The sequence below is a fragment of the Erithacus rubecula genome (assembly GCF_903797595.1).
Source record: "Erithacus rubecula genome assembly, chromosome: 13".
Taxonomy (NCBI): Eukaryota; Metazoa; Chordata; class Aves; order Passeriformes; family Muscicapidae; genus Erithacus; species Erithacus rubecula.
The window spans coordinates 17,291,804-17,318,675 of NC_136665.1; the positions used below are offsets into that span (position 1 = coordinate 17,291,804).

Here is a 26,872-nt window from a genome sequence, read left to right on the forward strand (position 1 = left end):
CGCCCCCGGCGGGCGGGGCGGCGGGGCCGCGCACGGGCACGGCGCGGGCGCCATGTTGGAGCGTCGCTGAGCGCGGGGTCTGGCTGTGAGCGCGGCCCGGTCTGCGCGACGCTGGGGCGGGGGAGCCGCGCGGAGCCGCGGGGAAATCGCCCGGGCGGATCATGGACGTCGAGAGGCTTCAGGAGGCGCTGAAAGGTGGCGGCGAGGCTGGTGGCGGGGGGTGGGGGAGCGGTGTCGCCGCGCTGAGGGCAAGACCGAGGTCCCTCAAAGCCTGTGGGGGGAGCGCCCCTCGCTGAGGGCGGTGGGTCCCCGCGCTCTGGGGAGGGGATGCTCGCTGGGGAGGGGGGATCCCGCACAGTGGGGAGAGCCCGGGGGTCGCTGGGGGAAAGTGCAGGGCACAGAGCCCCCCATTTCTACCCAACGACCCTCGGGGCGGCGTGAGGGGGGATCAGAGACTCTCGGGGCTCCCCGGCTGCCGCCCTGGACCCCCGCTCTGGCCTCCCCTCCTCCCTCCCCTTTCCCTGCATCCCGGCCCCTTCCCCCGCATCCCGGCCCAGCCCGGACCTGTCCCCTTCTCCCTCCCCAGCCCTCTCTCTTCTGGGCTCGGCTTGGGGATATCGGCCTCTGTCTGTGCCGTAGCTGCTCAGAAGAAGTTGCAAATCAACTTTTGCCACTCTGGTGCGTGCGGTTTCTCCGCAGGAAAAATAATAAGTGTTTCCCAGGGCTGGGAGGCTGGTGGAGTTCATGGGAGCAGCCGGAGCATTGTGAGAGCACGACAGTGTTTGTGTGGGAGCTGTACTGATAGTTGAAGCAAATCATTAATTATTGTGAATTTTTGTTCTGTCCCGTCTCCTTTTACCATTCTTTTTGTGTCGTTCTCACGCCAACAGATTTTGAGAAGAGAGGAAAGAAGGAAGTGTGTCCAATACTGGATCAGTTTCTTTGTCATGTTGCTAAGACTGGAGAGACGATGTAAGTGTGACTCTTTCGGTGGTCCTCAGTTGTGACTTAAAACAATTCTTGCATTTTACGTCAATGAGATTCTGCCAGGTTTCTTTTTTTTGCCTGTAGGTTGCTTCAGTGAGCTAAATAAGCTTTCCTTAGCTCCTATTTAATTTTGTGTAGGTTAATTTAGTTTGCTGATAGTTTGATCTAAAGAGGGGAGGCTTCTCCTATATTTGCTGTGAGATGTCTGCCAGGTCTTACAGATCCTGCTCAGCACAATAAAAAAACCTGTTGCTATTCTAGGATTTTTATTCGGGCTCTGTAAGTGGCAAGTTCAGCTGCTGTTGCAATGTGTGCTATACACTATTGTATAACCGCGTTTGCAGTATCTAATTGTGTTATTTACATAAAGATACCAGTGGCTCGGATTGTTTCTTTCTGCAACCATCCTGTGGTTGTGTCTGGGCGCTGCTGGTGCAGAGGGGACAATCCGGGGCTGCTTTTGCAGGCGAGGTGCTGCTGTGAGTGTTTCAGGAGAGTTTCCGTGCTGCTGCCGTGGCTCTGCCGGTTCCCGGCGGTTTCCCGGCGGTTTCCCGGCGGTTTCCCGGCGGTTTCCCGGCGTTTTCCCGGAGGTTTCCCGGAGGTTTCCCGGAGGTTTCCCGGCGGTTTCCCGGAGGTTTCCCGGAGGTTTCCCGGAGGTTTCCCGGCGGTTTCCCGGGAGGTGCGGGTGGAGGGAGCCGCGCTCCTTCCAGGGATCGCTGCTGTGACTTCCTCGCGGATCACTATTTGGCAGGAAGGGGAAAGGCTTGCCCGGCCGCGCTGCCGGAGCGTGGCTCACTTTCTGGCGCCCAGGCTGTCTCCTTGTTTTTGAGGCCTAGTGCCAGACTACGGCTCCAGCAGGGGAGATGTGCTTTTACCAGTGTTTTCTGACCAGCCACTGACCTCAGGGGCTTTGTATGAATTTCTAGAGTAGAACTTGTAAAAGCTTTTGTAGGTTCTGGTGATTTTCTTTATTTTTTTTTCCTTTTTTTTTTTTTTTTTTTTTTTGGTAGCTTGCTAGTGCTGCTTGGATTAATGGTTTAGAAAGAAAAACAAGTTCTGAAATGTACTTTGCTCTTTGAATAGAAGGCTCATGCTCAGCAGACATACACAGTTGTAATGCTTAATATTTTGGTGTAGTGCTTATTATACAGAAAAAAAACACACCACAGTAAGTCCACACTACATTTAAAATAATTTTCCATTCTAAAATATTTCTTCAGGTTGTTTTTACTCTCTCTGCCAGTATCGTGTATATTCCAAAGTAATTTTTTAAAAGTGATTCTATAGGGGCAAGTTACTGGAAAAATTATTTCCTCTCTGATTTTATTTTCATTTAGGAAATCCAGGTTAATTTTTTAGTATTTTTCTTTTATTTTTACAAACTTAAACCTGAACTGGGATGTGTCATCTGATACACAGATCCAGCCTTCCATGTTTCCAGAGTTTTCTTTGTGGGTTTTTTGAGGTCTGTAGCTCTCTTCAGCCATCTTGAACCTTTCAGTTGCATTAAATTGTTTTTTTTTTAAAGTGTTGGGTTTGAACATCAGAAGTTCTAATATAATCCTGAGGTAGGCATGGAAATATTGTTTTATAATATTAAATTTGCTTTAAATTATCTACCAAAGTCTGTATGCTGTGGTCCTCACTGATGTGTTATGTATTAAAATATCAGGGGAAAAAAATGAGTAAAATTAAAATCTGGGAATCACTCATATGAAGATTGATAATGTGCCTTTTAAGAACTTGATGTATTTTTAAGCTGGCCCAGCTTGACTGTTGTACAATTAGTATTCTGGAAGAGGCAAACCTACCAAATACATGCAAATTTAAAATGCACTAGATAGTATTTATTTTCATGTATGTAAAAATAACTTTGTGTAATAGAATCTAAACCAGTAACAAATAGATACTTTGGAGTGAGAAGATAAAATACTAGTTTGCAGTGACATTTGTTAGGATTTTTACAGAGTTCAGAGTATAGATTAAAAAAAACAAGCAGTGAGGATGGTTTAGTCAGGGGTAATTACACCCGTGGTTTGCAGACTTGATTATTGAAAAACAATGGATCTTACTCAGTCACAGCCTGTTCCTAATGTAACAAACAAAAAGTACTGAGGACAAGTGAAATGTGAAAATCAGGACAAGTGAAATGTGAAATATTTTTGCTTTCAGCTTTTATTCTGGGGGAGTTATATGATCTTCATGGAGGTTCTGTCAGCTTTTTAACTTCATCATGAATACTGATTTTTTTAGAGAGTAAAAATCATTCTCATCCCCCATACATTTCCAGACACAGTTGCAGCAGATCTTGGTGGCTCAGTAGAATTAATTAGAAGATAGTAATGAAATAAATTGAAGTGACTTTTTAGGTTGTCAGAGCTCCCTGGTCATGGCCCAAGTAGCTCTCCCCCCAGAGGGAAAGCACAGGCTCAGGTAAGGTCTCTGAGTACCTCCCTGCCCCCTCTTGTTCCAAAGTGCTTGTTCACCTGAGGGAGCTGGCAACAGGTAGGTGCAGGTTTAGCTGAGGCTCTGCTCTTCTGGGATTTCTGTGGCAGCTGCCTTGGCTGCTGCAGCCCCTGGGTCACTGCTGCATCTGCAGCCCAGGGGGAAGCTGGGCCAGCAGCTTCTCACAGCCCTGACTCCTCTGGACAGGCTCAGATCGTGGATCCACGGGGTTTGTCCCTGGTGCTTCCAACTGCAGAGAAACTGGAGAGGGGGTGAAGGGAGGAGCAGAGGGTGAGAGGTGACAAAGCCACCACTGCAGCTCTGATAAGGCTCTTCCTATCTTTATTGTAATTAGAGGTCTTTTTCACTTACAAGGGAGGTGTGGAACAAAACCATTGCTAATTTTGGTTCTGTTATCAGTGGAAGCTTAGTTGTGTTATCAGTGCTGTGCAGTAAAATCCTGATCATACAATGATGTGCATTCATTTCATAATTTTGAATTTGAAGTTTTCCTCTTGTGCAAAGTTAACCATTCACTTAATTGCAGGTGAGATTATGGCCTACATTTACAAAAGCCAGTCTAAACTTCCTATATTAGAGGTGACAGAAGCAAAAGCCTGATTGCTTGGCTGCTTTGAAATATTTTCATTTCTTAACAGTTGTCATGGTAAGACTTAGCCTTAGGTGAAATATAATATAAAGTTTGTTGTTCAACCTCTTTAAAAGTTGTCTTGACTATTAGGATTTTTTTTTTACTTCTCAGAGGAGTAACATAGTCCTTAACTTTTACTGAGATACTAAAATGGAATTTCCCTAGTGAGACCAAGTACAGTCAGGGAAGTTTGTTATAACCTCCTTGTCTCCAATTTGTAACAGATCAGTGTGACTTGCAACATTGAGGAAAGTGAAGAGGGAGGAAATTTGTTACTTCTACTACTTAACTATATCTGAGAGACCTCTAGAAAGAGGATGAGGTTTTGTGCTCTTTTTTCATAAGAAACCCACCTATTTTTCCTGAAGTAGAAAGAGCTTTAAGGGATGGGATGGAAAATGCAGCACTGCAGTACTGGAAGTGAAATGCAACAGTGAAAATTTTTATTGTTTCTAAAGAATTCTTAAAAATAGATATGAAGATCACTTAAAAATTGTGATCTTGTGTCCTGTATTTAAAATGTTTTATCTCATAGGAAATTCTCTTGGTTTTAGAGTCACTCTGCCACTTCAATAGCAAAAATGTTTTAAAAGTATTTATTTAGGCCATTTACCAAGAAAATCCAATATGTTGGACTGGAAAGGAAAACTAGGTTTTTCTAAAGTGGAAAATAAAACTTAGGAAACTAAAGCAATCAAAAATTTTATGTTGTTTTTTTAATGTATTTTGCCCACTCCTGCCTTGGGGCAGGGAACCTGTAAAGTGCAGTTTTAATGGCTTACTGTAGTGGCAAGTATAATGCAGAAGCTTACTGACAGTGAAGGAATCCAGAAAGTAGTGAAGTACCAAAATGTGGAGCAATACAGTTCCTAGGCAGAAATGATTAATTGTAAAATCCTCCTAGGCCTGAGTAGAGAGCACTGCCCAGGATGTGATGCAGTTCCACCAGTTCCTCCCCTTGGTGCAGCATAAACAGCCATTCAAATACATTCTGGTTTTATTCCTTCCTGTAGTGAAATTCTTTTGAAAGCTCTGAAATGTTAATTTGAACCCCATCTGAGCCTGAAAACAGAAGTTGTTTCTTCACATGTTTTCCTGAGGGCCAACATAAGTGGTTTTTTGCAGATTTTCTTGAGTCAAGTTTAAGTCATGTGATTGTAGGGCAAATCCATACCATCATCATAGAATAGTTGGAAGAGACTTCTGGAGGTGACCCAGGCAGACCCTGTGCTCAAGGGGAGCTACTTCCAAAGTTAAATAAAATTGCTGAGGGCTTTGTGCAGCATTTCTGAAAATCTCCACTCATGGCAATTCCATAGGCTCAGTTTGGCTCTGTTTCACTGCTTAGCCATGTGCCCTGGGGAGAGCCTTTCCCTTGGAGCATCCTGGCCCCAGTGCCTCTCCCCCCACACCTGTGCATCTCAAAAGGAGTGTTTCCACCTCCCTGGATGCAGTGGGGGGCAGCAGCTGCATTCCACCAGCACAGCCTGTGTTGCAGAGGCTCACAGCACAGGCTGCCCTGCCAGCACAGCCCTGCTGTGGGCTCTGAGCAGCAGCCTCTGCCACTGGGTGTGGCTGCCCTTTGGATCCCTGCAGCAGAGCTGCTGCTGCACTGGGGCTGCAGCCTTGCAGTGCAGCCTGTGCTGCTGTGCCTGGCCCAGCTTGAGCTGCAGCATTCCCTGGTTCTTCCCTGCTCGCAGTCAGTCAGGTGGATCAGGGATGATTCGCCTTTGGTAAATTACATAACTGTAAATGTAACTTACATAACTGCAGTTCCACCAAAGATAATGGCAAAAATACTTTTGACCTTTTGATGCTGTTTCATTACCTTATGTAGCTGTGAACTTTTTTCTTGTTATCCTTTTAAGCTTTTTTTTTTAATCAGTTTAACTTTTTTATTAGTTTATTACAGCAGTGCAATAGTTTGTCAGCTGCAGGAGAGCTAAGTGAAGATACAGTAGCCATGAACTCCTACAAGAATAAGTTTGCATCTCAGTTTAAGTGTTTTAACTATGTGCTCTGAGTACTTGTATAATATCCTTTCTTTTGTTACAAATGTATAGGTTTTTTTTAGCCATATGTCTTCTGGCTTTTTTCACATCCTTAAATTTAGATCTATTTTTTTTCCCTAAAGTATGTTCTCTGCTTTTTATTCAACAATGAGTTTACTTGCTCAGCATGTGTCTTCTAGCATTTTTTTTTTTTTTTAATTTGGAGACAGCTTACTTTCTGGGAACCTTAATGCCTATTTGGGGAATGGAATTCCTTATGATTTTTTTTAAAACATGAAAAAGAAAAATTTCTCAAGTTTCTGCTGTAATAACCAGGATCATATTTTTTCTGAAAGAAGTTTCTATGTGCCTTTGATAGTGTAAGACTTTTCCATTTCCATGTTCTCAGTAAAGCAAGAGATGTGAGTAAACTTCCTTGCATTGTTGTCCATTGTTATTCCTCACTAACCCCATTCCATTCAGCATCCACTAATTTCCATTCCATTGACACTGTTTTCTGTTACACAGTTCACTGATGTCTCAGAAGGATATTTGGTCAAAAAACCTGCTGATGCACCTTTGTCAACACTAATTTAGCTTCCTTGCTCTTTTACCTCTGTTAGAAACAAAAATTTCTCTGTGTGTGAACTGTGTAGTACTTCAGAGCAGTCAGTGGTGATATCAATGAAATCACTTGCTGCTTTGGGAAACACACTCTTGTAGTGTTTTATTTTAAGTGCTGCCACTTCATATCTATTGGGAGTGGGGTTTGCAGTGTAAAGGTCAGACTTTAACTGCCATTATAAAATGTGTGTGATGAACTGAGTGTAATAAACATTAGACTCTCCATGGAATACACGTGTAAGGAAAGGCAAAAGGCAAACTCTGATTGCAGCACTGAGGTTTTTGGAGTGATTGGACTGTTTTAATCACAAATGTAGCTCTTTGCACTTTCAGATTTGCAGTTGGTGTGATTTCCTTCCCTGTTGCTATACACAGTTTTTTCTTGTGAACACATTTCCTGATAATCTTATAATCTTTTTGACAACCAGTCCATGTCATTTTGCACAGAAAACCTCCCACCATGTATTCTCTGGTACTTGCACATGTTTCTGGTGGTCACTTGTATTCTGTGGTCATCCTTCTCCTCAAGCTCCATTCTCTGCCTTGATGGATAGGATTTGTTGTCATCCTCAGGGTTTCTCTTGGATTGTACCTTCACCTCCCAGTGATGATGCTGTAGTGGGTGCCTCAGTGTGACCTCTGATATTTTCCAGTGGGCCTCAAATCTCTGTTCTGTGGGGGCTGTGCTTGTTAGTATTTCATCTGAAGGACTTCCCCAGGCATTTGGGTATTGTTCACTCCTTAGGACACTTCTCAGTGGCAGGGATGTTTTTCCATTTTGACTGTGATTTGTGAGCCTTGATCCCTCTCTCTGTCTGAATCTTTTGGAAAGGTTTGTTCCTGATGGCACGTGGGGGGAAGGAACCAGGCAATAGTGCACACAGAAGGAGGGATACAAAGCAGTCTGCTTGACTTGGGCAAAGTGGATTAGCAATTTGTGAATGAACCAGACTGATGCTGCTTTTCCACAAAGCTGATGGGTGTCTGGCAGCTCTCAGCTTTTGAAGTAAAACTACTTGAAGACAATGACAAGATTTCCATGATGGCAATACCTGATGCTTGCCTTGGAAGTGGCAGGGAGTGTGATGATGCACTAACACCTAATGCCTGTGGATTAGGGCAGTGAGGCAGGGGACACCTCATCATCCCAAACTCAGAATGTGTCAGATGAACTGCCTTGTGGAGAAGCCAATTGAGTGGCTTTTGTTCCTGCTTTTGGAAGGAATCAGTAACAAGTGCAGTTTCTTTGATCCCAGCAGTGCAGCTGTGAGACCTGAGGGAGGCCTCTGGGTTTTTGGGACACTGCATACAAGCACAGGGACTCACTGCAATAGACATCCAGGAGTAGCTGCACAGGGTGCATTTCCCTAATCTGATTCCCCAGCTTTATTGCTTGATACAGTAAACATCTGATCATATTATCTCATTGTGGCCTGCAGCACCTCTGAGGTGACAACAGTGACAGCTACACTTACCAGAGGAGCTGCAGCTTTTCTTGTGTGGATTTGGTTATTCTGGGCAAACTGGTGATACCTGAGGCAACACTGATGTCCTGTATTACTTTCTACTCTGCTATAAGGAAGTTAATTTTTGAATGAAGAATGTTGTAATCTTGTATTTTTTTGTTCTGTAGTCAGTTTATGACTTTAAAATAAAAAAAAAAAAGAAGGGTACTCGAGTTTGGTTTTAGCTAACTGTATTCACAAATGAATTTCCTAGAAAATTTTGGATTGAAATTTTTTTTTCTGTTCTGTGGGACAGCTGTATTCTGTTAGTCAGCCGAGTATTTATCAGCAGAGATCAGAATGAGTCCCTTGATGATTACAGATAGTGCTTTAATGTCTTCTTCAGCTGCCTGTTTCCATAACTAAGTCTTAATCTTTGTTGTTCCTGGCAAGAGCAGTAGTAATTTGCAAGCAGCAGAGGTGAACACTCACACTACTGAAGTAGATGTAGTTCTAATGTCTGACAGTTTCCCTGGTTCTGGAATGAGCTCATTGTGCTCCCAAGGAGAGCAAAGACTGGATTTAGGCTGACAACAATCAGTGAGTGAAAATGGAAAAACACCTCCTCTGCTTGTGGGAAATACCAGTTTTTCCTCCTTTGAACTCTTCAATATATTTTTAATTAAAGTGAAAGGTAACATGAGGTAAAATCCTACTGAAGATAAAATGTGAGAGTGTTTAATTTTCCATGAGTTATCAGGTGAAAGGGAACAGGATGCTCCCCCAGGACGAGTGCCTAACAGGAGCAGACTGCAGCAAGGCACAGTGTTCCAGGAAATCCACCCTACCTCAACTTGTAACATTTATTGCTCATTTAGAAACACTCATAAAGAATCTTGCACTTACTTAAGGCTTTGATTTGATGCTAGATTGAGGTGTTTGTCTACTTGCTAGAAGCATGTGAGAAGCCAGTCTCCATTGGGGTACAGGGGATTTTGCTGTCTAAATCTGTTGTCATTGTTTGGAATTTCCTGTGTTTATCTGTACTGTGTGACTGGTGAAAATAGCAGCAGCATGCAACATCATGACACTAAAATGAATTGCATCAAAATACTGTTAAAATAAAGCAAGGGAAATAGAAAAATAAGTTTAAAATACAAATGCTATTTGACACAGGAATGGAATTAGGTGAGATAAGTTCCTTTACCTGATAAATATGTGCTGCTGCTTAAAGAAATGGCTCAGTTCCCTGCTAGTCACATCACACATCTTACTCTGCCTTATCTCAGCATTAATTCTGTGCTTAGATCAGTGATCTGCCTCACCTCCCAGTGTGTGGGATCACAGCAATGTGTGGGAGCAGCAGAGCAGGCTTGTCCCTTTTGGTGCAGACCAAGGACAAGGTTGTGTGTGGTGGGGCAACACCTTCCTGCTCTGCACTGGGATGGGATCCCTGTGGGAACCTCAGCATGGCTCATCTCCCTGGTCGTGGCAGTTCAGTGCTGCAGCTTTTTATCCCTGAAATCTTCACAGGCATTTTCTGAAGAAATTGAAAGCACACCTGCTTAAGAAGCAATCTGTTTATATCATAATTAATCAAGCTAACATAGCAAATGGCAACAGGTTTGGGTTTTGCTATTTGCTGGTCTGAAAATATTCCTGTTGGATACATCTTGCATCAAGGCTATGGAAGAACATGCTGGAAAGTTTGCTGCCTTGCCAGGGGTTTGAATTAGATATGTAATTGCACTTCATTTTCTCTGCCTTTTCACTTTACAAATAGTTCTGGAGATCCCATTGATAGATCAGAATAGAAAAGGAATAAACTTATTTTGGATGAAACTTTAATTTTGTCTTTGACAGCCTGGGGAAATTAGTGTGTCTTGGAGTGTATCTTCATCTCCCAGGAGCTCTAGAACAAGGCACAAAAGAAAAAAAACAGTTACTAAAGTTGGCAAGTTACTACACTTCAAAACACCTGTTTCCTGCTAGCAGGTCTCTGTGGGGGTGTCATGTAAGTCAGCAAAAATTGGGGATGCAAAGGTGGTACCAGTGACTCACATGTCTTGTCCCATGTTATGTGACTCCCTCAGACATTGTCCTCTGTTCTTTCCTTGTGTGTTCTGATGACATTGCCTGAAAATCAGTTTAGCTGCATATCAAGTGTTTACATCTTAAATATACTAATTCAATGGGCTTCTTTGCTTGTTTTTTGTTTTTTTTTTTTTTTTTTTTTGCTTTTTTTTTTTTTTTTTTAATTTCTGCTTGTCAAAGAGCCAATAGTAGCAGAAGTGTGGAGAGGGAAATACTTCCTTTTTACTAAGTTCTGATATTTCTTTTATGGCCTGCTCAATGAACAGAATCAATAGTAGATGTACTTTGGTTTCATTTTATGTTCTGTGTGGTATTCAGCATCTCTCCAAAACAGATGGCATCCTCTTAAAATTTAAATCAAGTAATTTTGTAATGAACTTAAACACTGTGAAATCTGAAGACAGACATCCCACCAGGACTCCTGGGACTCTTCACATTTTAAGTACATAGCTGGGTCTCTGGAAGCTTAACATCTCTTCAACATAATGTTTTTTTTAATTAAACCTGTAATCTGTAAGGCAATTCCAGAAAGATTTATGGAATAATTGCAGTACTTCATTTCAGGAGTTAGCCTTGTTTCAGGCACTCTGAATTCTTCCTCCAGTTCTTCAGTCAATTTTAGGTTTTATCTTGCTTTGCTTTGATGGGAGCTTAGTGGAGTTTGAACCTTAAAATCTTTGGAGTTTGTCTACAGTAGGAGCCATATGCACCCCTTAGGGTTATGTCTGATGTTGTATGGCAGTTTTTAAGGAGGGAAATGAGTAAGTCAGTGTAGTTGTCTTCTGCTCTCCTGGAGACTTGGCAGCCCAGCCTCCAGCTTGTTGTCCAAGTCATGTGTTGGTGTGGGGATGCACTGTTCCAGCAAAGCCTTGCAGTGCTCAGTGTGTGAGGGGGAGCCATGCAATGTGTTCAGTGTGGATAGTTTTCCATTAATAGTAGGAGGGATTTGTATCTTTGTTGGGTCTTGCCAAACAACTTCCTTAAATATTTCAGGCTTTTTGCTCTTCTTGTTGACACCTTATCTCCCAAAGTGACTATACCAAGTGGCAAAAGAATCAAATATACAAACTTACCCAGTGGTCAGAAGAAAATATCACTTAGTTCTGTGGCACACAATAGTTGAGCTGCTTCTCCTCCTCCCCATTGTGGTAAGACAGAAAGCTGCTTTCAGAGTTTCTCCAGGACAGGCATTTTGCATAAGCAGGAGATAAGGGAATGGGGGGATGTCTTTTACACTCTGGGAATGATATGATTAGATTATTTCCATGTTTGAAAGGATGAATCCTATGCAAATCATGTTAATAGAGATGCAGTCATTCCTTGCAAGCAACTTTGTGCTAGTAATTCTTTGAAATCAAAGCATTGCATCAGATTGCTTGCCCTGCTTTCTGTCTGAGGTGGCCTGTTCTCTGCTGAAGATGCTGTTCATCAGGTAGAATTGGTGCATTTCTAAACTTGGCAAATTCTGTTGATCTGTAGTAATGAATTAGTTCCAAGAGCAAATCATGTAATTCAAGTATAGGTGTGAAATAGATTGATTGCTTTTATTAGAGAACAGAGCTATTTAGGATTGTGTTCTTCCATGGCTCTGCTCTGCCAATGTTAGATTGTGTCTAAATTAATCTCTCTTCTTTTTGTTGTTGTTTTTTACTATTCCCTGTGAGGGGGAGATATTTTTACTGCTTCATCAGCTCTCAGTGACTCACAGTGTGTTACTGCTGCACTGTTCTGACTGTGGAGTTACACTTCCCTCCTTTGTGGCTTTCATCTCAGGGTTTAAGTTTGTCTTCAGCTCATTTTGGACCCATTCTGGGGTTTTGTGGGATTTTTCGGAAAAAAAAAAAAATTTACAAACTTTTTTTTTTTTTTCAGTCTGTCATTTATTTAAATCTCTACTTGCTCATTTCATGTCTCATGTCCTCCTTCACCCTTTCCTAGCCTTTTGTCATGTTGTCTCTAATTACATGTAAATCTTCTCAAAGCTTGCTGATGTTCCTTGTAGGATTGGCTGTTTGGTCAGGTGCTGTCTGCTTTCCTGATTGACTTTGGAAACACAGCTGAGTGTCTTCAAACACTGACATCTCTTCCATCCATTTTTCTCTTATGTTTAATGTTTAATGTTTAATGGACCTGCACTGGGATACAGTGTTAGGGTGTTAAACATCTTCTCATACCTTGAAGCACATTATTAGCATGAATAAAATGTTGAAGTAAGGTAGAAAGACTGAATTGTTGGACCCTCTGTGAGCTTCCATGGTCTCATTTGTTCCTTGACTTTTAAAGGTGCTTTTAAAAACAAATTTTTGAGTTCAACTGCCAGCATTTGTGTGTCCTGGGAAAATTTGAAATGGGTGGTGTCTGTATGGATACAATGTGTAGTTCTGTAGTGCTGTGATTGATTCTCTTTAGCCAATCCTTTGACTTTTCTTCTTGTTAGGTGCTTTTTACTTCAAGTCAGTTTCTTCCTCATGATTTTTTTGTTTGCCAGAGCAAATCATTTAGGTTGATAAAAGGGAAGGATGGTGCAGGAGCTGGTGGGGGGGAAGCAGAGGACTCTTAGGATAAGCTGGCATTTCTTCCTAAATGATTTGGAGCATGTGTGGAACTCCAGGCTCATTAGCCCAGGAGAGCTCTTTGTACAGGTACATTTACACAGGGTGACCCAGTTATTGTAGTGAAAGGTGCCTTGATGTACAGAAAATATGTATAACTACAGAGCCATCATTCTCTAGAATGAAAGTACACTGAGCCAAAACATTTTGGGATGAGCTAATTTTTAAAGTATTATTTTTGAAGGTGTTGTTTCAGATCATGCATCGTTCTGAGTAACTTTTTTCTTTGAGCTGTAAAAGCTCTCAAAGTTGCTGATTCCCATTCCCAAGTGGACAGGAAGAGCATGATTTGGAAGAAAAGGCTGATTATGTGCAATAGGGAGTGGGAAGAGCAAGTATTTATAAACAGGCCTGCTCTGGAAAAAGTATGAACAGTATTTTCTCCATGGAATTTCTTCCATTTGTTATTCTTACAGAACTTAAGAAGATGTTTATCAGTTATTTTCCAGTGTATAAAACTTGATGAGCTTGTACATAAAGCAGAGAGTAGAAGAATTTTCTTTTGCTTCTGTTTGGCTCTTGATCTAACTATAGGAGGTATTGACCAAACTTTTCTCTTGGTTTTGGTTTCTCACCTTGTGTAATAAAGCAGACAAAATAGAGACCTTTCTCAGGAAGCTTGTGATACATCTGGAATATTTTTCTTTTCCTGGGAAACAGATATTTGGCACTTGTTTGTCTCTTCTGTTTTCTGTCTTTCTAATCAACCAGTCTTTCAGTGAATGGGGATAACTTAAAATTTCTAGAGGGGTAGATAAGGATTACTTGGATAGCTAGTAGGATATGTGACTTTTCATCTTAATTTTGTATTGCCAATACTTCTCCCCATTGTTGTGAAGGAACTGGTTTTCTCTATGGATGAGACACCTGAGTTTGAAAAATTCAGCTGATGCCAATTTGTACATGTCATTTTTATAGACTGGTAAAACAGGAAAGGTGACTTGGCTCTTTTGACACTCACTTTTGATCACTTCCACTGAGTAAATGGGAACTGAGAAAATCATACTGTCCCTGCAGAAATAATTTTGGCCTTTTTTTGTCAGAAATGAGTTTATTATTTAAACAACACTGATATCAGTGTTGTGTTTATTGTTTGAATTGCAGTTGTGTCTGAGATTGCACTGAGTGTCTCAGTGGCCTTTGAGCAGTTCAGCTTTGCTGCTGCTGCAGCCCCAGCAGTGAGAATCCAGCAGTGCTGGAAAGAACTGCTGGAGAAACAGTGAAAGTGGGAGCAGCAAGGCTGTGCTGAGCCCCTTCTGCTGTGCTTCCACTGCTTTAGCAGCAGCTTGCTGGGGTGATTTCAGCTGCTGTGCTGTGTCTGGGTTAGCTGTGGTCACCTTGTCATTGCAGGATGAGTTTATCCTTAAGCTCTGCTGCCTCTGTGAGTTCCTGTCCTGTGCTGCCTGGTCAGCAGTCATTTAGCAAGTGGTTTGGAATGCAGCTTGAGTGATGCTTTCTATGTCAGTAGTTCAGTGTGTTACAGATGTAAGTTCTTAGCCTTTTTATAATGGGAGAAATACTAATGTTGTTTCAAATCCAAGTGATAGTTTTCTCAACTTCTCCATATGGGCAAAATGTTACAATATTTATTTTCTGTAGTTTTGGCATTGTGAAGGAGCTGGTGGGTGCTGTTTTCAGGCAGTAAATTGCCATTTTAAACTTCATGTTGTTGATTTATTTCAAACACTGATGGGTTAATAGTCTGTGAAAAGATAAGTGTTACTATTCAGCAAGAAATAAGTAACAATGAAAGCAAAAAACAGCTCAAGTTTTAAAGTGCAGAAATATATCCAAATGGGGTTGTCAAAGAATGTTTAGAATAATAGTGGAATTTCCTTTAAATGAGGCAAGTAAGCACTTGGGATGCTCTGTGGGGAGTAATCCCACACTGTCATGGGGTTATTTACTGTGGCTGTGGTGTGTTTATGTATTAAATCTGTGATTTGTTACTAACACTTTGGTTTCATGGTGGCAACACTGCAGAATTGTACATTTTAACATTTGTAGTAGTAATGGCTGATCTTGTACATTGGAACATAGTATTCTGCTTGGGGTGTAGGATGCTGGTTGGAGACAATCCAGTGAGACTCAGTGGTGCTCTTTAATCCATGCCATTCCCTTTTGGGACCTTGATGTTTATTTATTTATTAATTTTTATTATTATTATCCATTAAGTTCTCTGACCCCTCCTGTTGTGAGCTGCCTAAAGGTCTCTTGTGAAGGAAGACAGAGATTTCTTTTCCTCTTTGGAATTCTTGCAAATTTATCATTCCTAGTGAAAGACAGGGGCTTTGTGTTTGGATCTCTATAGATAAACCTGAGCTGTATTTCCCCCCCCCCCCCCCTTTTCATCTCTTAATTATTTCTTTGAGACAAAGGAGAAATTAGGGCAAAGATGACATGGCCCTGCTCTTCTGGTGCAGGGAGGCTGATGGAGCTTCCTTGGCCTGTGGTTTGGGATTTGCTGGAGAAACAAAAGCATCAGCACCCGTGGCTCACAGCACTAATAGCTGGGTCAGCCCCACAGAAGGACAGCTGCTAATGGAGCCAGAAATAGTCAGGGCTGCCAAAGGCAGCCTGTAGAGATAGAGCTTTGGCTAAATACTTTTCTAGACAGTTTAATACTGGTTTGAGCAGAAACTGAAGGGCTGTCCAGGGACTCACATTTTACACTTGTTTGGTTTGAAGCTGCTCATGCCAGATCGTATGTGCTACAGATAAATGTCAAAGATCATTTTCTCTCTTTCTTTATTGTTGGTTTGTTACTCCCTATTTCTTCTTTTTTCTCTGTTCTGGAGCTGTGCAAGCTCCTGCATCAACAGGAATAGAAACAAATCAATCCTGAACTGAATCAGCTTTCACGTGGTTCCCTGTGCTGCTCTGCCATGCACCATCCCAGTGTCTCCTGGGGGGCCATGGCTGGGGAAGGGCTCAGCACTTGTCTCCTGTACCCAGTCACAGGGACCTGTTTGCTGGAAATTTTCAAAATCTAGAATTTTATGAATGATGAAGCTGTAAGGCAGGAGGTAGTTTGAAAACATCTTAATGGCTTACTGCTGTGGGAATGTTTATCAGGAGTCAAAGTTGTTTTGCTCAGTTTTTCATCAACAAGTGCCAACTGTGACACAGAAAATAGTTGCCTTTTTTGAGAAAAAGAAGTAAAAAAGAGTGAAATGTTTTTAAAATGTGTAGAGTTATAAAATGCCTTTGTTAAGGTTTAGTGAGGGAAGCAGATAATGTTGTGTATTGTTACTGTATGGATTCCAGACTTGAAACACTTCACTTTGTGTTTTGGTGTGTGTGTGTGGGGTTGTGTTTTTTTGGTGATTTGGAGTTTTTTGGTGGTTTGTTTTTTTTTTGGGGGGGGTATGGTTTTGTTTGGTTGTTTTTTTTCTGCTTTTACCTCTTACTAGCACAGTGAAAGCTACAGGCAGCACTGTAGGCTCCCTTTACATTGTATAGACACGTGTGTATTTCATGTTTAGGTTTGCATTGTCAGTGGATATGGGTTCTTTAAGGAAATGACTTCCCCTGCTGTTAGAGGCAGTTGATTTGTGTTACATTGTTCCAGTGTAATTGTTGGAATAGTTACCATGCTTTAAATCCGGGAAGGAAAAGAGCACAGCATCACTTGCCTCGTTTATCTTAGGGCTGGCATGCCAGGGTTGTTATTCAAACATAAACTTCCACTGTTACTCTTTGGGTTTAGAATTAACTTGCCCATGTCTCAATGTTTGTGTTTTATGCAGGGTTCAGTGGTCTCAGTTTAAAGGCTATTTTATTTTCAAACTGGAGAAAGTCATGGATGATTTCAGAACCTCAGCTCCTGAACCAAGAGGGCCCCCCAATCCAAACGTGGAATATATTCCCTTTGAAGAGATGAAAGAAAGAATCCTGAAAATTGTCACTGGATTTAATGGGTATGTATCCTTTGTTTTCTAAAATCAGGATAACAAACATATTTCCCCAGTTTTTAACATAGTAGTTTGTACTGTGACTGTTCATTTTGCTTCCTTGAATAGACGAGCAGAAGCACATATGGCACCTTGGAAATTTATTACAGTAATTTCTGAACTTTATTACTGTGTCAGTGAATGAAAAGTGTGACATGTGACATGGTGTGATGTCATTCACTTTGTGTTTTCAATATGTAGTTAGTTTTTAAACAGTGCAGTTCAAAGAAATATCATATTACTGTGTACATTTAGGAGGTTAAATAGACAGTAAAGTCAGATTTGTTTTAGTGCAGTTTGAAATTCCAAATGGAAAGAGATCTTCTGGTGTTCAGTTCCTGATTGTTTTGTGGCAGTTCACCTTTTGAAGAAATCATGCTATGAGAAACAGGGTGTGACCAGGAGGTGAAGGTGTACCTGGGTTGGAATTACTAAATTATGCCAGGTTCAAATTTAAAGTTGAAATGATACTGATGAAGGACATGGGGTGTTTGATCTGTTGCTGACAGTGCCCCAGATTGAAATGTACCTGTGCCCTTTGCTGGTTTCCTAATTTTGGAAGTTTTTGTTTCCTTTCAAATAAAGCTCCTGATGTTTTTGTCTTACTTGGTGTGTTCTTTTTACAAACTTGTGTAGTATTTTTGTTGTTTCTAAACTGGATTACATACTTGCCATAAGCTGAGTCATCCTAGCTGTGGTGCTCAGTGCTTGTTAAGAGACTTGAAGCATTTTTCTCAGCTTGTTGATAAATGGGTATATGTTCTAAATCTTGCCTTCCTGATACTCTGAAATTTCAGTTTTAGAAGTGCTACTGACATGTCCTTAATATTGTATTTGATGCTGTATTTATAATTTATACTGTCGTGGCTCCATGCTGCTTCGTTTATTTGCACTTTAGGAGTCTTTAAGTCAGATCTCCACTTCCCCCACAGTTGCTCTCATGTAGGAGACTTCTAAGAATGTGAAATTCAGCTTGTTCTCAGCTCCCCAATATTTATACCGGGCTGCTTCACTGCAGGAATTTAAAAACAAACCTATCCTTTATGCTCAAGTCTGCCTCTCTCCCGCCTCCCCCAGCTTTTTGTTAATGCTTCATTGCCCACAGAATGGGTAATGTTCTCCCAGGGACAGCTAATGAATGGGCTGCTGTTATCTGCTGTTGTTCCCAAGTGCACTGAACAAACCTCTGGATGATGAGTCTGGAGCTTGGGCTGTGCCTGTGCTATTTTCATCCTTTGCTCTAACATCTCAGGGTGCTCAACTTCCTCATACTTTGCAGTGAAACTCCCAGGCTTTGAGGAAGCAAACTGCATCCATTAGTTACCTTAAAGGAAATAATGCCTGGGGATGTTCAGGATCTGGGATTGCAGAGTGGTTCATAACCCCCACAGGGAAGATGTGATTGTAAAAGCTGAATCGTGTGGAGATGTGTCCAAAAAGTAACAGCAGCAGCAGGTTTTGGATTGGATTTGGGTGTGATTTGTATATTCAGACTCCTTTAGAACTGGGTGTCATTTCAGGGTGCCAGGGCAGGCGAGGAACCTACTTGATGTGTCTTTGTTACTGGGATGTTTTCAGTAGTGTTTGTTTAAGAGAGAGGGAAAGAGTTCATTCAAAGTAGCAACTTTGTAAAAACTCTTAATTTGAGTGGAAGAAGTAACACATTAAGAATGACCCCTGGTTTGGGGTCTTTCTAGCTGAAGTGCCTTTCAAACAAAGTACAAACTGCTTCTTTTAACCTGTCTGTGTCTTACTTGACATGGTATCTGCACAGGTTTGCAAAACCAGATTCTCTTTACAATTCTCTTACAATTCCTTTGGAGTAGGAACTTCTGCCTTTTTAAAAATCCTTTTATCCTTTGTTAGTGAAACAGGGAAGTTCTTAGCTAAGTTATTGGGAATCTGTCATGACAGAAGTTTTCACAGCATGAATGAAATAGATCATAATCCAAATTCGTTTTATGTTGGGGTTTTTTTTTGCTACAATTTAATATAGCTGTTATAAGTAATTTTCCCAGTAATTTGCAATCCTGTGCAAATGAATTTTTGGTTTGTAATTCACTCTGGCTGTATTGCTGGAAGTGCAGTTTTGATTGTGTTGGTATAGAATTTTAAGTGGTTACCTTAAGTGGGCAGATCAGGACTATTCATGCAGCTCATGTGCTGAACTAATTAAATTTCTGAGCATTTACTATCAGTTCTCATACTGCTTACAAACTTCACATTGATATTCCTTTATAGATTTACACCAATTTAAATTGCTTCTGTTTTAAAATCATGTTGTTGATCTATTCTAAAACAATAGTTTTTTCACCAGGAAGAGTTTTTGAGGTGAAGTTAACTTTGGGTTTTGCCAACTAAAACCATGTGTAAATGTTGGAGCAGTTCCATGCAGAGGGGTGATTGTGCCACCTGCTGCTCAATGCATGAAGTTCACTTTGCTGTGAAGAATTGGAAGGGAAATTGGCTTCTGCCTTTTTCTTTTTAACTTCTTGTAGCTGAGAGTAAAATAGGAACACAGCTTTTCCTTCTGGAGTTAGTTGCAGGCTGTAAGTTTCTTGAGTTTTCTGTCTTGCTTGGGGAATGATGTTCCAGAACATTTCATGTCACAGCATTCCAGGGGACCAGTTAAGTACAGCTAAACCCAAATGAGCCAGATACTGATTCCCCAGGATGTCTTACAGATCTGGCTGATGTAGAGTAATTAAAAAATCTGTATGTTTTTGTTTCTGTTGAATAAATGGATTTTTGAATGGACTGTCTATTCTATTTTAAAAAAACCCCCCAAAAACCCAAAATCTCTTTAATTGTGAAATTCCAACTGAAAATCAAAACGACCATCACAAGAAATAGTAAGATCAACTTAATATTTTATCCATGTTGAAAGATTAACAGATCAAGTAAATCCTTTGTTACTTAAAAGTTGGGAATTTGTTAAAAGAAGGCACTGTGCAGAAGCTGAATATTGTGAGTATGGACTTGGTCTTAAAGGTCTCTTCTAAGCTTGATGATTTTATGAAGAATTTGGGTGTCAAAGATTGCTGGCTGACCAATAAAGAACAAGGAAAGAGAAATGAATAATGCCAGAACTATTCTCAAGCTTAAGAGCCTTCATGTAATAAACTGAATTAGAAGGAACACTTGTTCCTGTGGTTTTTCTGGTTTGTTGAGTATTAGGACTTCCTGAGTAACATAATGTACAGGCAGTTCAGAAAAACATAATTAAATTGTTGATACATAGTCACTCTCTGGGTACTACTGGCTTTTAGTTGAAGTGAGGTGTCATGTGGGATGATGGATTGCAGCTGTGCTGGCCTCTGCACTGAGCTGGTGGAGATCTGGGCACCTCTAATGTGGATTTTTAGCTACTGAGCAAAACCTGAGATCCATGCTGTGTTAGCTCACCACACAGGCTGGGCATACCACATACTGACTTCCTGAGAAAATAATAAACATGGAAATTTACAGTGTGGGGATATATACACACTTACATGTCAGTCTGGATTGCTGCTGCTCTGGATTTGGTGTCAGTTGTATTCCCAACCAGGAAATGGTTCATAAATATTGTATAAAATATTCTTCTTAGGTAACTTTTTAAATGTTTATGGCTTCAATTTCAAATAGTTAACTGTAAAAATGCATGGTACTTCGTAATTTTACTGAAATATTTTTGACAGAAATTTGTTAAAATGTGACACTAAACTTGGATTGAAAATGTGTGAGACCTCAGGTAACTGGGAATTGTCTGTAAAGTGTTGCTTGTCTGAAAGGTCAGTTTCTTACTTCAGCAGGGATGAAACTGAGTGCAGAATTGTAAAAAACAAAAATGTGTTTATGTGGCTCTTATGAGCTTATACATCTATTATTATGATGATTATTATTAATTTATTTATTTTTCCTGGTCTGTTCTTTGATAGATTAATATATTGTCCAGTTGTAGCAAAATAGATGATTTGTAACAGCTGAAGTACAATGGTTCTGCTAATTCCAACATTTACTGCTTTTTCTGTAACTGTGTTTTGTAAAACCTGAAATAAACTACAAGTTGAGACTTGTTTAGCTCTAGTGTGTATGACTCAAATTTGTTTTGAATCCCTTACAGCTTCTGTTCTGTATATTGGAGTAGCACAGTCAGAAAGTTTACTGTTGATGATCTGATTTCCTTTTCATTGTTTAAATGAATCTTTTGAATTGTGGGAAGATGCATTAGGTCTTTACTTGGGTTTTGTGGTGGTGAGCACAGGAAACAGCTTTGTATGAGATAGGGGGGAAATAAAGCCTTGAGGTGCCACCCAATATTGCTCATGGCTACAAATTTCACTACTGGTTTTGTTCCACCTTCTCAGTAAGGGAGAGAAGACAGTAATGTTGTTGCTTCCTAACAGTTGTACTTACTAAAATAAAATTAAATTGTTAATAATTATTTCATTGCAGCATCCCCTTCACTATCCAGCGACTCTGTGAGTTGCTGACAGATCCTAGGAGGAATTACACAGGAACAGACAAATTTCTAAGAGGTGTGGAAAAGGTATGTATTTCTCTGAGAGAGAGTGCACAGCTCCACAGTCACAGCCACCACTTAATAACTGCCCAATTGCTCCCAAAGTTCTGCTTTCCTTGGGGCCAGAGTGCAGCTGATGGCTGCTCTTCAGTGTCTGAGTTTCTTTCATGCTTCTCAGCAGCAAAAAGCAGTTTTAAAATAACTGCAGACATAAAGATTAATTCAGGGGCTGTGTTTCCCAATCACTGTGCAATATTCCACCTGTAGTTTGTGGAGGGTGTATTGGCAGTTTTTGTATGGAGTCCTAGTTAGAAATGATCAGATGAAATACCCTGAATCTTTTGATCAGGAATTTCCTCCCATATTTAGTTTCAGAGTAAATCCAGAGGTGAAGAAGAGGGGAGGCCCCTTCCCTCCAGTGTCTTTTGTTTCAGTATTTAATTCCTGTGGTGTGGAGAGTACACAAGTGTCTTAACTGGCATTTTATAGCTTGGATCAGAACGTGGGATCCTTCAGAAGCCAGGAAGAGGCTTTGAAAATGTGGTTCCACAATAGGCTGCTTCAGCATTTCTGAGTACTTTGTTCTCCAAAGGTCCCTCACTTAGAAATTACAGACACTTGGGCCTGTGGCTTAGTGCTCTGGTCTTGTTAGGACAGTAACAAACTTAATAAAATCCTGAATTTTAGTGTAATTATGACCTGACCTTGTAGGAGGGAGCAGAAGTATTTTAACAGATAGGACCAAATTTCTGTAACTCTTTAATGTTCTGGGATGTTGTCAAGAGCTGAAGCTTCTTTTTCTGAACTCTTGATATGTTTGTATATTGCAGAATGTCATGGTTGTCAGCTGTGTATATCCATCTTCAGAGTGAGTATAATCCTCTTTTCCATGAAACTTCAAGCTTGTGTTAGTAACAGGGAGGATGCATGTGTGTGTCTGATGTAGCTTTCTTGCTGTCAGTAGTTGTATCTAAAAGCCAGACATGCAGAATTCAGATTTTGTTACCAATAGTTCAGTCAGCAGCAGGGATGGTGTCTGCAAGTGTAATAATTTGGAAATAAATAAAAAACCCCTGGGGGCCAACAGTGGAGGCTTTGTAAATTTGGGATTGGGAAATTCTGTGCAAACAGTCTTAAAGTGATTTAAGGTTCCTTTATTCATTACATTTTGTTGTTGTTTTGTTTGTTAGGAAGAATAATTCCAGTAGTTTAAATCGGATGAATGGTGTTATGTTCCCCGGAAATTCACCAGGGTACACTGACAGGTGAGTTTAGCTCCAGGGATCAACTTCTACTGGATAGAAACAATGGAGTGCTGGGAATAAATACCCTTAAAATGAGATGTGCCTTGGAATACTGGGGAATGGGGACACAGGAGGCAGGAACATGTGTGCCATGTACTCTGTATTTTGATATCTCTAACCTCGTTGTTGAGATTTATTTTTTTTTATTATTAAAATTTTTGTGTCAAATTTGCACATTGTAGGTGAGGAATAATTAAACATCTCTTTGTTTAATTTTGTTGATCTTTTAAAGGAAGGGTGTAACTACTTTCTGCCAAATAGGAACAAGATACTTAGCTGAAAGGCTGGATTAAATTCTCATTATTATTTTCCAAGGTCGAATGTAAATGGCCCTGGGACCCCCAGACCCGTGAGCAGGACGAAGGTTTCCTTGTCAACTCCCATGACAACCAACGGTTTGCCAGACAGCACAGAGCATAAAGAGCCCAGCTTGCAGCAAACAGAGGACAAGAAACACAGGTTTGGCAGCAGTGCCTTTTGAGCTTTTATTACTCTCAGGTTTTTCATTTATGTTTTAAAACAGTTTGAAAAAGACTGACCCTCTAAGGGATGTGTGATGGAGTTTTAAATCAGGAGTGGTGGCTTTGAGGTTTTGGGATGCGATAAGTGAAGCAAAGTGTATTGTTATCACTTAATGTGTTTGAAGTAGTTGCTACTTTTTTCTTAAAGTGTGAAAAGATACAGAATGTTTGTCTTCACTGAAAGCTGCATCTGGTTTTGTTGCTTGTAGTGAGTCACCAGCGTCTGAATCAGAAGGTGCTCAGAGCAGCCCAGTGAAAAATAAACACTCTGAGGATGATCCTGCAGAAGCAGAAGGACATGAGGTAAAAAGACTTAAGTTTGACAAGGAAGGGGAAGCCAGAGATGCACCAAACCAAACTGCCTCCAGTGAAGTCTCTTCAGGCATGGGGGAAGAGGCAGAAGCATCCTCTACAACTCAGGATAAAGAAAAAGATGCTACCTGTGCCAGACAGCACTGTACAGAGGAGGAGGAGGAAGGTATTTCAGATTTCACTGTCTTCTTTTACTCCCAAGGAGTTGGGATTTTCTTTGCTGGGGACCAGTGCTGTGGGGTTGCTGAAGGTCTCCAGTTGTGCTTCAGGAAAAGCTGCTTGTTTGTACTTCAGTTCTGCATAATTTAGCAATACTGTTATTTCTTTTTCCTTGGTCCTACACTCATTATGAATCTTACACAAGTGTACTTAAAATTTTCCAAACGAGATCAGGGTGCACCAAGAATTGAAGAATCCCTGCATTAGGGTATCAGGTGTTCTCATCCTTGCTTCAGAAAGAGGATGGTTCATAGCTCTGTGTATCTGTCCTTATTAATTATGGAATTTATTTAAATATAGATACAAATTTATGTTGTTTGACTGAGGAGACTGTGTAACCATATCTCCACAACTTATTGGAACAATGAAAATATCTCACTGAAGGGCAGGCTCTATACCTAAGTTTAAAAAAAAAGTAAATAACTGCAATTAAGAGACAAACTTATTTTTTGCAAGTTTCCTTTGAATTATTTTTTTGTGGCTCATGTAATTGTATAATGTTCCTGTGGATCATGATGGCTGTACACCTGAAACAGCCATGGTTTCATAATTTCCAAAAAACTGCTTCTGAAGGCAAATGGGGGACTTGGAGTAGCCAGAAAAAGTTACTTCTTAAACTTTTTTTTCCAGTGAAGCTTAATTAAGTGAAGCTGCTGTTAAATAAATAACTTTTTTTTTTTTTTCCTGTATGTTTGGATAGTTTAGATATCCTGACAAAACTGACTCTAATTCTTTGCATCTTCTAATAAAACTGGGGTTTGTCTGTGTTTCCTGTCCATGGCTGTGCTGTGGAAGTTTTGCTCAGCATAGCTCAGAGTGAAAAACAGCACGATTAAGTTATGTTGGGAAATCCCTTGGTAATAATGTACTGTCTTTGTTCCTAGAGTCCTTCATGTCTCCCAGAAACGTTGGTCAGGACAGAAAAGATCAAGAAAAAGACAGTGACTCCTCGAGTGTGGCTGAAGAGAGCTGTGAGGAGAGCAGTCAGATGGAGGAGTCGCAGCAGCCGCGGGCAGAGAAGGATTTACACTCTGCTGACAGCAGCATCAGTGCATCCTCCACTAGTGCAGCTGACTGCAGTGCCACAGAAGAGCTGGGCTCCTATGCCAGTGAAACTCCAGACAACTCCTCAGAGACCCCCATGGAAAACAGTGATGAAGCCACAGAAGCTGCAGATGAACCTATGGAGCAAGACTAATTTAAACAAACTTAAAGGCAGTATTTTCCATAAGGCTCCGGTTTTACACTGTATAAATAATTTTATGTAATAAAGTGGACCTTTAGTTTTACAAAAAAGCAGCAGGTTGTAAAATAAACTTCTCCATGGATGGAACCTTGAAAGAGTTGTACATGATAAGAACTGTGAATACCAGCTCCTTCAGGTCCTGCTTACCGCTGAACTTTCGTTTGGTCAAATCAGTGGTTTGTGTATAGTTTTTTTTATTTAGAATAAAAGTTTTTAAACTGGAAGGTAATTATAATTTTGACAACTTTTTTGGAGATCACCACACCTAGTTGTATGTAAGCAAGAAAGCTTTTTGTCTTGTCTTTTTCTGACAGCTCTAGCAGTTACTTCATATTTTGGTTACAGTTTCAGCATTTGACATGTGAAATTCGGGGTTTCAGGCTGGTTTCTGGATTTTTATTTAAATACACACCAAGAAACCTGTTGTGTGTTTCAAATGTGTTCATTTCACACACACGTTTCACACACACATCTCCACACAGCATGCACACCTCCGTGTACCCTCACTGTTCTAAGGGGGAAAGGGTATATTTTTCTGTTTCTATAAAAGATAAATACAGCAAATACTTTTTCTATAGGAAAAGACTGAGTTCACCTCTCAAGGCACTTTGCTTTGCCTCTGGAAAAACAAAACACGTGAAATCTGGCCCATATGAAACCCTGGAAGTACTAACATTGTTGAAAACACCAGAGTAAACACATTCCAAGAGAACTGTTCCAATGACAACATTTTTGTATACTTCTGAGGTGCCTGAGTGAAAGGAGTTCATTTATTTATGAGAAAATGTGCTTTATGTTGAGAACGTTGTAATCATAAACATTAGCTTAAACTTTTGTAGAAGAAATGTTTGAAAATAAAATACCTTGGAAGAAATGAGCAGGTATTTGCCTTTTTGAGTGCTTCTTGTGAATATTGCAGACAAGTGTCAGAGTTCCTCCAAGGTTTGATCACACCACGGGGTGGGGAGGAGGAGGAGTGACCCTGGTCATGTTCCTGAGCTACAGGGGTTAGGGCTGCAGAGGGATCACCACGATTTCTATCACATTTTGGAAGTGAACTAAATATTTTTGAACATGCTACTTTGACAGCCAGTGTTAATGTTTTTTTCAAACCAGCTCAAAGCACAAACTACTGCTTTAAACTCAATATTTTCCAGTTCCCATATTTAAAGACATGCAAGCTGCAACCTCCCAGTCACAATTACTGGCTGCCAAATTTCTACCTGTTTCTTCAACTGTACCTTTTTGATATTTAGAATTTTTAAATTTCTGTAAAGTAGATTTTTTGTAGATTGTAATGAGTGCTCACTGCCATTGTGAAACGGTATATAATTGTATAATTTCTGTGTGTAAACTGAATGCTTGGGCTTTCAATACAGTATTCATATAAAGCAATAAATATTAATGTTATGAAATATCTGAGTACATTTTTATCACACTTGTCCCTCTTTGGTTTTAAGTTCATGTACCTGAAATACAAAAATGACCTCTAAAATGCATGCTGATAGTTTCTTGTACTACATGGTCTGCTTTGTATTGTTTGGGGGAAATTTAGGTTTTGATTAATACCCAAATTAATTTGGCTCAGTTGGGCTATTTATAAAGTTATTTCTTGCTGATGTTACCTATCAAGTTGTGAGCAGACAGGATTCAGGGAGACGCTTGCAAAAAAACAAAAAAAAAATCTTGATCAAGATCCCCTTGCAGAAGGAAAATTGTACTTTGACTCATTTTCATTGTGCTGAAGGGTTGGATGTGTGTTATCAAATGAAAGGACTGAACCAATATGTTGAAATTAGGAAAGTTTAAGAATATAGTGACATCTTACACTTCTTTTTTTTTTTTTTAATTTTTAATATTTTGCCAATGAGAAAATTTTAAAATTTCTAAGTTTAGAGATTTCTGAAATTTTCTTTAGATTGTTTATTTGTGACGATATTGTCAATAAACTTGTTCTTTAAGCACC

At 40.4% G+C, this 26,872-nt stretch overlaps 1 protein-coding gene across 3 annotated transcripts; it reads left to right on the plus strand.

The window, feature by feature from the left end:
* PPP4R2 (protein phosphatase 4 regulatory subunit 2) lies at positions 1 to 26,872 on the plus strand. 3 transcript variants are annotated; one of them, XM_079317365.1, is made up of 9 exons: positions 2 to 195; positions 891 to 972; positions 16,600 to 16,770; positions 21,238 to 21,331; positions 22,135 to 22,172; positions 22,495 to 22,569; positions 22,924 to 23,067; positions 23,339 to 23,607; positions 24,545 to 26,872. In XM_079317365.1, the coding sequence occupies exons 1-9, from the start codon at positions 162 to 164 to the stop codon at positions 24,856 to 24,858; spliced, it is 1,221 nt and encodes a 406-aa protein (XP_079173491.1). In that variant the 5' UTR covers positions 2 to 161; the 3' UTR covers positions 24,859 to 26,872. The 3 variants fall into 3 exon arrangements, with proteins under 3 accessions (XP_079173493.1, XP_079173491.1, XP_079173492.1); XM_079317366.1 differs by lacking the exon at positions 891 to 972 and having other exon boundaries at positions 44 to 195; XM_079317367.1 differs by lacking the exons at positions 21,238 to 21,331; positions 22,135 to 22,172; positions 22,495 to 22,569 and having other exon boundaries at positions 1 to 195.